Raw genomic sequence first — 16,321 nt, forward strand, 5'->3', positions numbered from 1 at the left:
CCTGTAATACAAGGACCACTTCTACAGTCCCTGTAATACAAGGACCACTTCTACAGTCCTGTAATACAAGGACCACTTGTATCGCAGACTGCTTATATTCCTGGTTTCCTCTGCTTCATTTAAGGGAATAGAAAATGATCATTTGGCAGAAGCAATAGTAGTTGTTTCTTTCCAGACTTTGACTCATTCACATAAATCATGAAGGAGAAATGATTTCTGAATTAATGTGATATGCCTTTGAGAATTTCCTCTCTAGAGGCTAGCAGGTAGCACAGCTATCTAAGCTTCAGTAGACAACAAAAATGAACCTCATAAACTTTTCTTCAGGGTTGAAAATCATTTTGTGGAATATTCTGGGGTTAGTGTCCACTGTTCTTTGCCCTTGATGGCTCGAGACCAACTGAACAAGAGATTTTCAGTCACCCCAGTGGTTATTGAAATCTCCATAAAGGTTAGCAGCAGTACAGTTAGTAATAACATGTTGTGATTTTTGTTTATCCTTTCATCTTTTCTCCCAGAGGTCTTCCGACATTGGTCCAGCCCAGCCTGGATGTATAGTTGCTCCCCTTCCAGAGCTACTGGAGACTTCACCTGGTAAGTATATAATTTCCTTAGTGCAAGCATGCATTGTCCCATTCATAGACATTTGTGATGTGTGTCCATAAGCTGAAATGAGTGAAAGCAATTATTGTTTTATACGGGTTGTTGGCAGAATGTTTGGGGATCATTATGCTATGGCTGTGTTTTGTTTTGTTTTGTTTTGTTTTGTTTTGTTTTGTTTTGTTTTGTTTTGTTTTTTCCTGTTATTGAGGTGGACTAGACTAGATGGCTTAGAAAAAGGTGCCTCGCCGGGCGGTGGTGGCGCTCGCCTTTAATTCCAGCACTCGGGAGGCAGAGGCAGGCAGATCTCTGTGAGTTCGAGGCCAGCCTGGTCTACAAGAGCTAGTTCCAGGACAGGCTCCAAAGCTACAGAGAAACCCTGTTTCGAAAAACCAAAAAAAGAAAGAAAGAAAGGAAGGAAGGAAGGAAGGAAGGAAGGAAGGAAGGAAGGAAGGAAGGAAGGAAGGAAGGAAGGAAGAAAAAGGTGCCTACTGCCAGCTTAGCAACCTGAGTTCAACCCCTAGAGCCTACGTGGTAGGAGAGAACTCACACAAACTCTTCTGACCTCCACATGCACTCCATGCCACATGCCCACCTCCGTACACTTACGTCATACACATGCACAATAAACCAGTAAATTATTTTTGAACTTTTAAAGTTAGTAATGCACTTCCAAACTGGTGAGCTAGTAGTATGATAATAATAATATATATCACTATAATAAAAGTATAAGGATAAGGCCAGCAATGCATGGTGGCGCATGCCTGTCATCCTGCTCTCAGGGTGCTGAAGCAGAATTAGGAGTTCTAGGCCAGCTTCTGAAACATCAAGATCCTGTTTTAGTGGAGGGGAGAACAGGAGGGATATAATAAAGGCCTACGTCCATCCATTTGCCTGCAATTTTCAAGATGTTATTATTTTTTACCACTGAGTCATACTCCATTGTGTAAATGTACCACATTTTCTTTAGCCATTCTTCAGTTGAGGGACATGTAGGTTGTTTCCAGGATCTAGAAAACACCATATTGAGTGAGGTAACCCAGATCCAGAAAAACAAATACGTACTCACGCACAAGTGACTGTTAGACATAAAACAAAGAAAAAACATTCTGCAGTCCACAACCCCAGAGAACCTAGACAACAAAGAGTACCCTACATGGATGTACATAGGAAAGATAAAAAGATAAGATCTCCCGAGTAAATTGGGATTGTGGGTGCCACAGGAGACAATAGAAGGGGAGAGGGGAGAAAGGGAAAGGATCGGAGAAAAATGAATAGCACAATAAAATCAAGGGCCTATGACTACTAGCAGATATATTTTGTTAGAAATACGCTATAAACAATCTGGCTGTTGTTTGTTCTGTTTTTGAGGCATAGCTTTGTATGGCCCAGATTGGCTTCCAGCTCACTCACTGTATAGGCTGTGATAACCTTGAACTCCTAATGTTCCTGCCTTTACCTCCAAGTATTGTGACAACTGGTGTAGGGATCACCCTACTTTAGCCCATTAAGGTTTCAAGTAACTATTGATATGGCTTGATTTACATCTATTTTGCCATATGCCTCCTTTTGTTTTATTTGATTTTTTTTTTTTTAAAGAATTCTGTTTTAAGCCAAGCAGTGGTGGCACTTGCCTTTACTTTAATCTCAGCACTCGGGTGGCAGAAGCAGGTGGATCTCGGAGCCAGCCTAGTCTACAAAGTGAGTTCCGGAACAGCCAGGGCTACATAGAAAAGCCCTGTGTTGGGCAGAGGAAGTAGAATTCTGTTTTAATTTATTAGTGTTTACTATCTTTTAAGCTGTACCTCATTCTGTCTTGTTCTCTTGCTCTGGGTTCTAGCATGCATCATAAAACACAACAGTTTACTCCCCCTGTGGCTTGATGTCTTCCCTTCCTTTCCGTGTCATTTTTACCCTTTGCACAGTCAATAACATACACATTTGCTTGGCTGTGACTCCATGCATGTTACCATTTTTGCTTTTAAGCATCAAATGCTTCATGTAATTTAAGAGAAAGTAGTTTTTATATTTACTGAGCATATGCCCCCTTTTTTGGTCCATTTGTATCTTATCTTTTGTTTGGTTTGTTTATAATCTTAACCATCTCGGTTTCCCTTGGAGCTTTCCTTCAGCTTCCAAATGAACTTTTCACCCTTTGTAGTGAATATCTGCTCCGCCTTTTAATTTTCATTCTAAGGTAGATGGGTGGATTTCTGCCTGCGTAGATAAGGTACAAGGACAGATGGTGTTACCACACTCTGCAGTCCATCTGAAGTGGGAACATCTTAGCACCCTACTAAATCATACCTGGAAGTGCTAGGATGAGCAGGGAAAGGGGATACTTACTGTGAGCAATGGAGCTTTGTTAATATAGTCTAGTGTTTCGTGCTGATTATTTGATGAACCTACCCAGTCAGGTGGGCTGAAAAACTTTTGTTAAGCCGGGGAAATGGTTCCACCATACTGAGCAGCTGCTCATCTTGAGGGGCTCACAGTGGTTCCTCACACCCATATTAGATGGTTCACAACTGCCGGTAACTTGAGCTTTGGGAGATCTGCACTTCTGGGCTCCACAGGTATCTGCACATTAGTGCTCTTACACACATACAGAAGCAAACATAAATTTAATTTTTTTTATTTATTTTAGAGAAAACTGTATATTGTACCTGCTGTCTCCCTTGCCTTCCCCACTGCTTGCATCTTGCTCCTGGTTGAAAGTCTTGTCAAGTAGGTCTTTGCCTCTGCTGTGGTGCTACTAAGAGTCTGGCATTCTGATGGCCTCAGTGGCCTCCATGCCAAGTGACTCAGTAATACTTAGTCATTTACATGATATCTCCCCTTAGCAATCATATTTATCGTCTACCTTCCCTTGCTGTTCTTCATTTAGATCAGTGGTTCTTAACCCCTTTGGCAAACCTCTGTCTCCAAAATATTTACACTACTATTCATAACAGTAGCAAAATTAGTTATGAAGTAGCAGTGAAAATAATTTTATAGTTGGGGGTCACCACAACCTGAGGAACTGTATTAAAGGGTCACGGCATTAGAAAGGTTGGGAATCACTGATTTAGATGGTTATAACATGTTTCATGTAACACAGATGATGTCTTAGTATGTGTGTCATACAGGGTTTTTTCTTTTCGGTCAGATTGCATCTACATCACTGAGTGGAAATCCAGCTTAACTGGACTCCTTGCATTTGCCAGTGTGGAGCTTGCACATCAGTTGGGGCAGCTTCTATTTGGGCTGATAATCACTCACCTTGTCATATCCTCTTCCACTTTGTTTACATATTGAAATGCCTCCATCTCAAGTAGTAAAATGGCTTATTTTGGGGATTTGACTCCAGTTAGGTTCGTTTTATGTTGCAAGTAATAGGTATGCTAAGAAAATGTACATTAGCACTCCAAGGCTCATTCCTGACCTTTTCCCCCACCCTCTTGTTGTAGAATATTATTTTAAGGTGTGTTACTTTTGTTTGTGCTCTGGGGAACATTTGTTTAATGATACAAAGATGTGTTTGGTTAAATAAAATTCACCTGCTATCAGGAGGCTGGGTTAGCAACTAACTGACAGGATGTGGTAAGGAGGAGCCAGGGGGAGATGGGTTTTTAAGGAGCAGGCCAGGAGCCACACAAGGCTTTTTTGGAGAGATGGGAGAAGGAGAGGGGGTGATCTGCTTACTATTCAGCCTCTCCGAGGAGCAGAATCCCACCTCAGGCTTTGAATCCTGAGTCTTTAGAGGGACAGAAATTTAGATAAATTCCCTTGGTAATTTTAGAAGAGTCGATGGCTGGGGGAGCAGGATTCCCTCAGACTGCAGCTCTTGCTGCCCTATTGCCGCTATTGATAGCATGAGAGTTACAGTTGCTGATTCAGACAGCTGAGCTTAAAAGGCAGAAATAATTTGAAAAGAGAACATCCTCTGACTCAGATTTCTGTGGAGAGCAAAACCTCTTATCTTTATTTGCATAGATGTATACTAAAATGTGCGGCCAATGCTACTTCTGTCTTATGATCATGTCCAAATGAAGTCGCTGGCATTTCCTCTCTGAACAGGGAGTGTTGGGATTTAATTTAGTGTATGCTAAGTAAACACTCTACCACTGAACTATACCACTAGCACTTGGTTTTGTGAAACAGGGTCTCACTGTGTAGCCTTGACTGCCTTAAATGTCCATCCTCCTGCCTCCATCTCCTGAGCACTTTGCTGCCGAGTTTCTAAATATCGTGTTAGAGTCTGTGCAAGTATGGTAAGTATCTCATGCCTTGACGAAGCAGATTTGGATGACCCCACTCTCTTTCTCATTGAAGGGCTTGGAGTTGCTGACTGTGTAGAGGGCACACAGTCGGTTGTTGCTGATCCAGTTGACACACCTGCCCCAGCCATCAGGTCACCAGGAACTCTTGTGTGTAGGGGCAGCAGCCCTCCCACTAAGACCTTTGTGCTTCGGTCTGTGTTGAAAAAGCCTGGCAGGCTGTTTGCAGAGAACATAAAGGTAAAAATTGCTCTTCCTAAGGCAAAGGAGTGCCAAGTCTTTTTGTGTCAGACCAATAACTGAAGTTCACTGGTGTTGAGTGAAGTGCATTGTTCCCACTTGGTTTTCCTTTTCTTTTTAGCTCACAATACTAGTCTGAGATTGGTCTATTTTAAATTAATATTACGTTGGTAATCAGAATGTAATGTTGATAGACTGTGTAAGTATAAAAATTTATCCAAATTATAACTAATTGCATTGCCAAATTAGTTCATGGCAAATGTCTCAGTCTGTAACCTAGGCATGCCAAACATGTGGGCTTACTACCTCTTCAGACAGCTGTGTTTCTGTGAGCACAGTAACCTAAGAGCAGTAGCATGTACTGAGCAGTTCTGTCAGCGGCCTTGGGGCGGGGGCATGTATACATGTTGTACACAACAGCCCCTTCCCTGGTCAGAAGAAAGTACTAACTCGGGACGGTGCTGATTAGGAGTCTTGTTTGGGGCAGAAAACTATTCTTTTTATTTATTCATTTATTTATTTATTTATGATTTCCGTCTCTTCCCCGTCACCGCCTCCCATTTCCCTCCCCCTCCCCCAATCAAGTCCCCCTCCCTCCTCAGCCCGAAGAGCACTTAGGGTTCCCTGACCTGTGGGAAGTCCAAGGAACCCCCACCTCCATCCAGAAAACTATTCTTAAAGCAGGTACTGATCTTGGTGGTGATAGTACTCAAAACCTCAGACTAGGAAGGGTTCTAGGTGAGGTTGAAATGTAAGTGATGATTAACCAGGACTTTGATCCTGCCTGCAGGCCTGGCTCTCTTCTGCAAGGCTTGTTCTGACTGTGGATTTATGACATCCCTTCCTTTATAGTGTGCCCTCTATAATCTTTTGGATAAACACAGACAGAAACTTCTTATTTCATCCTCAAAAATATGGATATTCAAGAAATTACATTATTAAAAGTGCTGTTCCCATGCTTACAACAAAGCTCCCTTTTAATATCATTTACCTCACCTGTCATTATTTTAGCGCAGGTCTCATGCTCAAACCGTTGGAAAATCTGCCTGAGCTGACAGCTGGTATAATACACTGAAATTTCCCCCACTCACACCTTTCTTAGCTTGCTAGATCAAAAAGGGATGATTTTTAACACATACTTAGGGATTTCTGTTCTCTAATTTGGGCCTATAATACTGTTTATTAAAACACAGAAGCCAAGGACTGAGCTATGACTCAACAGTTAAGAGCACTTCCTCCTCTTACAGAGGACCCAGGTCCAGTTCTTGGCACCCATTTGGCAACTGACAACTGTCTAATGCCAGCTCCAGGGGATCCAGTGGCCTCTTCTGGCCTCCACAGACACCTGACATGTGGTACACATATGTACATGCGTGGAAAACACTCATATACTTAAAATAAAAATAAATATTAAAAGATAAGAAAACCTAGATTTTTCTTGGGCATTTTCAGTATGGTGTTTTAAGCCAAAGCAGTTAAGAAAATAAAGGTACTCAACAAAACAATTTTCCAGTCTCTTTCTAATGACTGTGTATGTTATGAAAGGAGTAAAACTTTTGATTGGTATTTATTTCGATTAGGAATACAACCTTTGTGATGACGGGACTCATCTAATCCCAGACCCTTCGAACTGTTGCAAAGAACAAAGAGCAGGTATGTTATCCATATTTATTTTTAAGTCTAAGGATATCATTTTCCTTCTAGAACTTGATGCAGTCTATTAGATATTTTGACAATCTACTCATGCTTTCCTGCTTCTGAAATTACCTGGGAATGGAGAGCAGTGGTGAGGGAAGAGAGTCTTTTCTGGACTTCATCATTGGTCTTGGGCTGAGGGTGTGGCTCAGTGGAAGATCATCTCCTGACATGATTGAAGTCCTGCGATCAGGCCTCAGCATCGATTTTGCCTATCAATTTTTACTTAATGGTACAACTAGTAAAGAACTTCAGAGATTCCAATTTTATCAACACTTTAAGTAATTATATGTAACTTATTTTAAAATCAGTACTATTTTAGGTGAAAGTATGGTTTTCTTCTGTTGCATTTTCTCTATAATTTTTTTTACACAAATAGCAGCTAAATATACCATATTCAAACATTTTAGTGTATGTGTTTTAGATAAGAAAACAGCTTAATTTTAATGTATTCTCATTTATTGTCTATAGGTAGGGAAAACTGTAAAACACCAGACTTTCTGAATCTGAAGAAGAGGAAAAGAGTTACTTTTGGAAAGGACTTAAGCCCTGAAGTGTTTGATGAATCTTTACCAGCCAATACTCCATTGTGTAAAGGAGGAACACCTGTCTGTCAAAGGAACATAAATGCTGCCAGTCCCCTACAGTCTCCAGTTCATGAGCCGTTACTTCAGCCAAATTTTGATGACAATGAGAATCTTGTAAGTGGGGAAAGCATAGAAAAAAGCTTGTTTTTATTTCCATGAAGCCTCACATTTTTTTTTATGTGAAAATTGTGATTTGAAATTGAGGTAGACCAAATGACATGCCACATTTCACTCTCTCTTGTTTTTTGTTTTTTTTTTTTCAAGACTAGGGTTTGTCTGTGTAGCCCTGGCTGTCCTGGAACAGGCTCTGTAGACTAGGCTAATCTGAAACTCACAGAGATCCGCCTGCCTCTGCCTCCCAAGTGCTGGAATTAAAGGCGTGCACCATCACTGCCAGGCTCAATCTCTTATGTACATTTTTTAAAAAGACTTTTCCCAATTACAGACACTACTTTGATGGGACCTAAGTACTATTGATTGTAAGATACCTTTTTTGTATCAAGAAAAAATACTCAGATGTTTGAGAGGCATTAAAATACCAAAGAAATAGCCACCTTACAATTAAAATAATGTATTTTAAAACAGTGATAAACACATTTTAGTAAACTTTTAGATTATTGCGGGGGTGGGGGCGGGGGGAGAATTGCTAGTGTCAAAAACTAGAGAGTGACATTACTGTATCCTAACAAGTTTTCAAGGACAGCAGGGATTAACAACTTCATGCTGTCATTTTAGTAGCTCAGATAAATCAGATGCAATCTTTGAAATGCATCAGCCTTCAGTCAAGGAATACATTGTTTCAGTAAACCCATGTTAAAAAAATTTAAATTGTCACTGAAACTTCTCCACAGAATAATAGTTTTGCTAAGGAAGACTACAACATATTTAAGCAAACAACAATATTGGTTACATACATACTCTTCCAAATAGAACAGAATGCTGTGTGGCCATCTAAGTCCATGCAGAAAAGGCATTTTGTGAAATTTAGCATTTCTGATTAAATATCAAAAGTGTGGGCAAAGTGGTGAGAAGGGAATTCAGATTGCCATTTTTATCTATGAACAATAATTGCTGTCTTACTGGGAATTATGTGAAAAGATTTAAAATCTTTATTCTGCCATCTTATCGTGAATTTTGTTGAAAAAATATTGTAATTCAAGATGATGTTTCTTACTGATATTCATTAATTTGCTTTGTAGACGTTAAACAGTGAGATTTTAAATAAATCAAAATGTAGTTTGTCATTGATTAATATGACCTTATTTTGGGTGGTTGCAGTTGGAAAATTTGTTAGCATTATGAAGATAACCAGTGTTCTAAGGTTATCTTTGTTTTGCTTAGACCTTTTCATTTTCTACTGATTTTTCTTTTTATTTGTGCTTGCAATTCCTCCTCCCAAAATAAAGCCTTGTTTTTTCCTTTGGGATATATCATTTACATATTCACTGAACTTAAGGGTATCTTAATTTGCACTTTTTTTCCTTTGTTTAGGAAAACATAGAACCAGCTCATGTATCATTTGCAATCCTGAGTCCTAGTAAATCTTCACTCTCTGAGACTCTTCCAGGTATCGTGTGTTTATCTCTTGTTGGGGGATTTGTGTCAAGGTGTGCAATTGCTCATGGACCAGGGGGTGGGGGTGAGAAGAGGACATAATCTATGCTTACTGTCTGCCTTAACCCCTTGAGACAGGCTCTTACTGAATCTCAAGCTAGACTAGTGGCCAGCGAGCCCCAGTAATCCTGTCTCTATGCCCTTGTAGCATGAGATTATAGCCGTGTACACAGCTTTGCTTGGCTTCCACTTTGCTTTTTGAGACAGGATTTATCATTAGAATGGAACTTTCATTAGGTTTATGTGATTGTCTTGCAAACTCTAGGAATCTACTTATCTTTGCCTTCTATTGTTGGATTGTAATATTTATATCATAACCTGCCTCTTTAACTTTAGATTTACTTATTTTATATGTATGTACCTATATTTATGTGTGTATACCACATGCATGCTGAACCTGCAGAGGTCAGAAGAAGATGACAGATCCCTCTGGACTGGGAGTTTTGACCCTCCCAACTTGTGTCCTCTGGAAGATAAGCAAATTCTCTTAACTGCTGAGCCCCATTTCTCCACCCTTACTACCTGAATTTTTCATATGGGTTCTGGGGATCAAACTCAGTTCCTTGTGCTCAGTGAGCACTTTACCAGCTGAGCTGCCTCCCCGGCCCCTTAAATCTTATTCTCAGTACATAAAACTTAATCTCTTTATTCTTAAAGTTTTTAGAAAATATTTATATGTATGCAGTGTTCTGTCTGTATGTATGTGTACCTGCATGACAGAAGAGGGCACCAGATCTCATTACAGACAACTGTGAGTCACCATGTGGGTGCTGGGAATTAACTCAGAACCTCTGGAAGAGCAGCCAGCACTAGCACTCTTCATGACTGAGCCATCACTCCAGTTCCTATTCTTAAGTTTTTATTTGTGGTACGACAATGTGTTCTTGATTTTAAGGAAACCAAATACTTTGTATGAGAAATTACCACTTCTTTCTTTTTCAAGTCTCATACTTCATAATCACCCACATTAACTTAAATGCACTTTCTCTGCTTCAAATTGATGTACAAGGGCTGTTGATCTCTTAACCTGTTAAGGATCACTAGTAGACTTCCATCTATATTAGCACAACGGGATTATAAAGAACATTCCTAAATGACTAACATGGTATTTTCAGTGTATGTACTTTCCAAGTATGTATCTTTTATGATCATGATGAGACAAAGATTTTTTTCTGACACCACACTTGTCGAGTTCTTGGGGTATAAACCTTTATTTGTGTTTTCTCCTTTCGCGGATCCTTTGATGCCTTCCCATTGCTGCAGCTTAGGCTTGTGAGTATAGACTCCAAAGCCATAAATTACCGAGTTACAAGTAAAATGGCTATAGTCTATCATGTTCTAAGCTCTGAACATATTATCGTTTATGCCATTAAAAAAACACCAGACGTGTCTAAGGTTGTGCAGTTAAGTGTTTCCTTAATGTGTTTGTTCTTATTGCACTCACTCTATTACATTGGGTAATGTGAAGCCTTCTAAAGATTGCTCTAGATCTCCATCCATTGCTCTTGTTAATTATTTGTGTCTAAATATGCTATTAAAAGCAACAGTACTCAAAACACTATGTAATTCTTTAATTCTCTGGGTTGTGTTAATTTTGTGCTAAGAACCTAATTTTCCTCATTTCTTGGTATCAGGCACTGACACTTGCGGTTCTTTAAATAACCATGAGGAAATAAGTCGTGTCGGTAGACCAACACGGACTTCTCACAAAAGAAAGGTAAGTGCTTATATAAATTTCATGGTATTGGAAAAAAAAATCTTTGGTAGATCTCTGAATTCAATGCCAGCCTGGTTTACAAAGCAAGTTCCAGGACAGCCAAGGGATACATAGAGAAGCCCTGTCTTGAAAAAAATAAACAAAAAAGAATTAATACTTTGTCTTACTCAGTGTGTAAACCAAAATAATGACTTGCTGGTCTGATTTTAATTCTACTAGAAGAAAATCCATTAGAACAAGGGGTTTCCTTCAACATTTTATTTCTATAGGAAGCAGCCTATTTATCAGCTTAGTTTTGGATCTATATGATGATAAATTTTATTGTAAATGTGGAGAAGATCCACATATAATTAAGAGCCAGAAAGTAGCATAAGTACATGCTTTCTTAAACTATGCATTTAGTTTGTTTTTATGGTGGCATTCCACTAACAGGGATAAACATTGCTTCCATGTATTTTGTTTTGGTCATTAAGTTACACGTAATTGGATTTTTGTCTATAGCTTTGTAAATATAAGTGTGCCTATACTATTACTGAATATTTACCTGTCTGATTAGATGAAAATCTTTTAGCAAATTTACATTTTATGACTTGTTATAAGCTAGTAACAGTTAAATACTAAGTTGATATTTTCTTCATAAGTATCAGATGAATGAGCCACTAGTTCTCAAATCAGTTTTTTACTAATATAATAATCCTTCTGATTTTATGCTTAATATGTTAGAGAATGTTAATTAGTAATTCCCTCTTTTAATTTTGGTTACCGTACCAGTAATGGAACTTGTTACATTAGGAAATGATGGCATGTAAAATGGTAAAAGTAGATAGGAGGTATGGCTCAGTGATAGTGTGTGCACCAGGCAGGGTTTTAACACTGAGCACTGAAGGTGGGAACAGGCAGGATGAGCCTGTCTTAGGAAGAAAGGCTAACATGAAACCTACCATGCAGTGAAAGGTGACTGCCCGTGCTTTGTGTCCTTACAATAATGTTCTTTATAGTGGTTGATGAGTTCTGCAGAAGAGGATGTTTGCAACTCATATGCTACAGAAGCTGAGCCCTCTGAAGAGAAGAAAATGAACAGAAGGAAATCTCAAGAAGGAAAATGTACAAGCAAAGCACTTCCTAGGAAGAAACAGGTAAGGATGCTTTTCACAATTTAATTTACATGGTGTAATACATTTCTTCATTGGCTAGGAAGGGAAGCATGGAAGTAGCTCATTACCTGAGACCAGTTCTGTATCCGCTTCATCTGTGTGTGCATCCAGCCCAGGAAGCAATAGACAACACATTATTGCTCCTCTTCTGAAGTAGTACACTTTTTTCTTCCTTCCTCTTTTTCCTTCGTGATTCACTATGTAGCTCATCATTTTCCTCCTTCAACCTTCCCATGCTGGGAATACAAGTATCATGCCCAGTTCCTAAAACCGTCAATGCTTATGATCCTGAGAAGATAGTTGTATGGGGTTCTTGCACCAGTTCCTTTCTTGTTTAGTCTTCAGCTTCAGCTCCCCTCTTTCAGGATTGGCTGCTGGGCTTGGTTAACTGAAAAGTATTCAATGTTAACAATTTATTTGTTTGCACTCTGGGTGCTTTTAACAGATCTCCCAGGTCACCAATTTGTTAAGCGCACACTTATCAAACTGCCTGTTATTTGTGATAGTGACAAAATGTCTATCACAAATAAATAGCTGTAGGCCCAATCCTTTATGATGGGTCCCACATGCCTTCTTCACACTCTGCTGCCCCAAAGTGTGAAGCTGCACTGTGCCAGTCTGATCTTAGCAACCCTGACACTTAACTTAGGGTTCCTCAACCCCTGCATCTTTGAACTCTCCTTGTAACTGACCATGAGTGCCATACTTTGCTGTACATGCCTGGTTATCTCATCAAGAGATGAGTGAACCAACTGTTCCTTGGACTTCCAGCCACAGAGTTACTTCTGTATCTAAACAAAAGATTGGAAGCCAACTTAAAGGTGCCTCACTCTCTGTGTGTTTAGCCGACCCTGCATCTTTCCACCATTCCTTTACCCTTGCTGTTCTGTTGGTCTTGAGTGTCCGCCCTCTGCTGCCTGCTGTTTGTTAGTGCTTCATTAACACCATCTCCTGTCTAGAAATACTTGCTGAGCTCTGACCTCAGTCTGTGTCCTTCTACTTTATTCAGTCCCTTAATTACGTATCCATTCTGCCACTAATGATATCCTGGCCCTCAGGCTACTCCTAACTAAGCATTCTGATAGCCACAATTCTGTGTTTCCTAATTTGTCCTGAAATGAACTCTTTGAACTATTGCATCAATTCTTATAATAGTCTCATTTTTGTGTCCTTTTTTAGCTGCCTTATCTACTTGGCAGTTTCAACCCCAGGTTTCTTACTCCTGCCATGTAATACCACTACTGAGACACAGATGTGGGCTTGTTCCATCTAGAGTCGTGGCTTCAGGTGTTACCTGAAATCCCCTCTCATTTTCTGTTTTACCTGAACGATTTTTCCAATAAATATGGTCAGTTAGTTACTAATCTATTAAAAGTTGGTATTTTGCCAGGTGGTGGTACATGCCTTTAATTTCAGCACTCAGGAGGCAGAGGCAGGCAATTCTCTGAGTTTGAAGCCAGCCTGGTCTATAGTGCAGGTTCCAGGACTGCCAGGGCTACACCAAGAAATCATGTCTCAAAAAAACAAAAATAAAACAAAAACATTGATATGTTTTCCATACATTCTTATCTATGCATTCTTTAGAATTCCACTCTCTGCCCTTGTAAATCATTTACTTATGGTGATTTTATATGCACATGTTTATTAATGGCAAAGTCTTAAAACCAAGCCTTCTTGATCTGTTAAGTCTCTCTCCAGCTGCCTATTGGACACACCATCTAAAGCCATCTCTTAACGAGCCTTTAAAAGTCAACATTTTCATAATTAGTCCGTGTTACCCTTAGGAAACCCACATAAAAGATTCCATGATCTTCCTCTTATTCCATGAAACAAAAAAAGAGTATTTTTCCTTGTTGATTGATAACACCCGAGTCATCAAATTCAGAAAAAAAAAAAAACAACAAAAAAACATTTTCCTGCTTTGTTTTCTTTTTTAGATTTAGGGTAATGGTGAAAAATTACCTTGCTTCAAAAGTGTGTGTATGTTCAGTCAGTGGTATACAGGTATACATACCATTTGTTGCATTGAAATTTATTTTTTTAATCTATAGCTTTAAGAAATACAGTTAAAAATAATGCATATATATTTTTTCCTAGCACATCAGTGGCCAGATAATTGAGGAAGACTAAACATTAGATTGCTCTAATCCCTTCCAGGACCCTGCTGGATTAATGGAATTGGTGTAATTTAAGCAATAAAGGTAGAATAGCAATGAGAAGGGGTGTTAAGCAACAGATGACAGCCTTCAATGAATTTCTAGAAGACAGGGCAGATGGGAGCATGTTGGCGAATAGAAGAGGTGGAAAGATTTACAGTTCAGAATGTGCTAGGGAAGAAACTAGAGGGGTCTGGGAACCAGCCTGCTTGTGGGAATCCCAAGAGACTCTGGCCCAGAATTGGCAGGTACAATGGATGGAAAGCGTGAGAAGTAGTACTGCAGAAAAAGATTAATTGAAGTCTTATATATAAAACAGTCTGCACCAGTTGGCATGCTATCCCTCTCTCCCGCCCTGATGTTCAGAACAGATGTTGTCATCTAGGTTAAAGCCCCATTCTGGCATCTGTAAATTCTCACAGTCTTAACAGCCAACTCTTGCCCTGACACAAAGCCTAACAGCTGAGATACTTTTATACTGCACTGCCTTGCCCTGTCCCTACAGGAAGTTTTCAAGGAAAGTTTCCATACAGCAAGGAGACTGAGCTAGAACACACAGGAAACTCGTGTTCTAGTCTGTTCTTAATTAAGAATCAGATCATTGAGTGGAATCAATATTGTTAAAGAGACAAGTTAAAATACCAGTATGTTACAAACAAAACAAAAACCTGACCTCAGAGAAGTCAAATATGGACTGGAAGAAATACATGTATTTTGTTAGATTTAAGAAATTAAGGAAGGGATTCTATACAAGGGAAACAGAAAAATAATTGGAAATTTAGGAAGTTGCAAGTTGTTCTAAGTCTTCATCAGTCTTCTCTTGGCTCTGCCAACTTGGTACTGGCCCTGCTGAGCCACTGATCTCCACAAGTAATCCATGCCTTTGAACCTGTTCGAAGTAGAAATGGTCACAGTGCTCACTATATGTCACCTATATGAGGATCTGCCGGCATCCCCTAGATTTAGACCAGACTCTCCACTGTTGTTACATGGGATGATTTCAATTTGAGGAAATGCTGTGTCTTGGTCATTAAGCACCTGGGTGCTCCCAGCAGGCAGTTTCTTTCCCAAATACAGGGCAAGGCACTGTTTCCTCGTGGTCAAGAGGAAGGGCAGTGTCTTACTCAGTGTTGTATTGCTGTGAAGAGACAACCATGACCAAGGCAAGTATTACAAAAGAAAGCATTTCATTGGGGCTTTTTAAAGTTCTAAGGTTCAGTCCATTATCATCACAGCAGGGAACTTGGCAACATGCAGGCAGACATGGTACGGCAGATTATTTGAGAGTTCTATATCTGGATCAGCAGGCAGCAGGAAGAGTAAAACCCTGGACCTGGCTTGAGCTTTTGAAACTTCAAAAGCCCACCCCAGTGACACACTTCCTCCAACAAGGCCACATGGCCTACTCCTTTCAAATAGTGCTGTTAAACCAAGCCAGGCAGTGATGAGCACGCCTTTAATCCCAGCATGGGAAGCAGAGGCAGGCAGATCTCTTGAGTTTGAGGAAGGCCTGGTCTATGAGAGCTAGTTCCAGGACAGGCTCCAAAGCTACAGAGACACTCAGTCTCAAAACACACACACAAAACCAAAAAAAAAAATCAAAAAGTGCCTCTTCCTATGTACCTATGGGGGCCATTTTCATACAAACCACTACAGCCAGTGACATCAGCAGAGACAATTTCTGATTTTATGGTTCTTAGGCCTCTTAAGGACTTAGGTCTGTGCTACTGCATCTGGCTGGTTCCTGAGCATTGCAGGTGACTGAAGCAGAAGAAGCTCACTCCATGTAACTGACCTATAGACCACTGTGGTAAACTCAGGGGCAACTTTCCACAAAAAGCCTTACTAGGATTCCGTTAAGGGGCCCAGCATAAGTTACCAGGCTAAGTAAGATGAAAATGTGCCAACACTGTGAGCAACTGTCCAGGAAGTTTTGGGCCTGGAGATATACGTGCTCCTTAAATTCCTGACCACTTTTTCAATGATACTTGTAGAGTTCCAAACTTCTGCATAGAGACCTGCACTTCTTGCTCTCTTTACTCACTCAAGTCATGTTCCCTTTTTAATCTTGTTCACATTTGAGCCTTATTTGGGGGAAAGAAGAAAAAAGAAAAAAATCTTAAGTAAAAGACCATATCTGAAGGAAGGCAGCAAAGAATCACTAATGGAGGCATTAAAGAAGAGAATTCATGGCTTCCGCTTTGATAACCCTGACACCAGAGTTGGACACAGTGATCTTCTGGTAGAGATGTTCATGTGCTGTTTCTCCACAATATGACCAGAAACTCATGTCTCAGAT

General features: G+C 39.9%; 1 protein-coding gene across 1 annotated transcript in view; it reads left to right on the forward strand.

The window, feature by feature from the left end:
• Nucleotides 1-16,321, forward strand: part of Cdca2 (cell division cycle associated 2) — a 37,633-nt gene that overhangs the window by 10,086 nt on the left and 11,226 nt on the right. The window contains exons 8-14 of the mRNA XM_013349256.1: nt 519-594; nt 4,915-5,099; nt 6,680-6,752; nt 7,266-7,495; nt 8,873-8,948; nt 10,630-10,712; nt 11,711-11,848. Coding sequence (XP_013204710.1) covers nt 519-594; nt 4,915-5,099; nt 6,680-6,752; nt 7,266-7,495; nt 8,873-8,948; nt 10,630-10,712; nt 11,711-11,848 — 861 coding nt within the window. The remainder of the gene's footprint in view (nt 1-518; nt 595-4,914; nt 5,100-6,679; nt 6,753-7,265; nt 7,496-8,872; nt 8,949-10,629; nt 10,713-11,710; nt 11,849-16,321) is intronic.

The sequence above is a fragment of the Microtus ochrogaster genome, chromosome 17, assembly GCF_000317375.1.
Source record: "Microtus ochrogaster isolate Prairie Vole_2 chromosome 17, MicOch1.0, whole genome shotgun sequence".
NCBI classification, from domain to species: Eukaryota; Metazoa; Chordata; class Mammalia; order Rodentia; family Cricetidae; genus Microtus; species Microtus ochrogaster.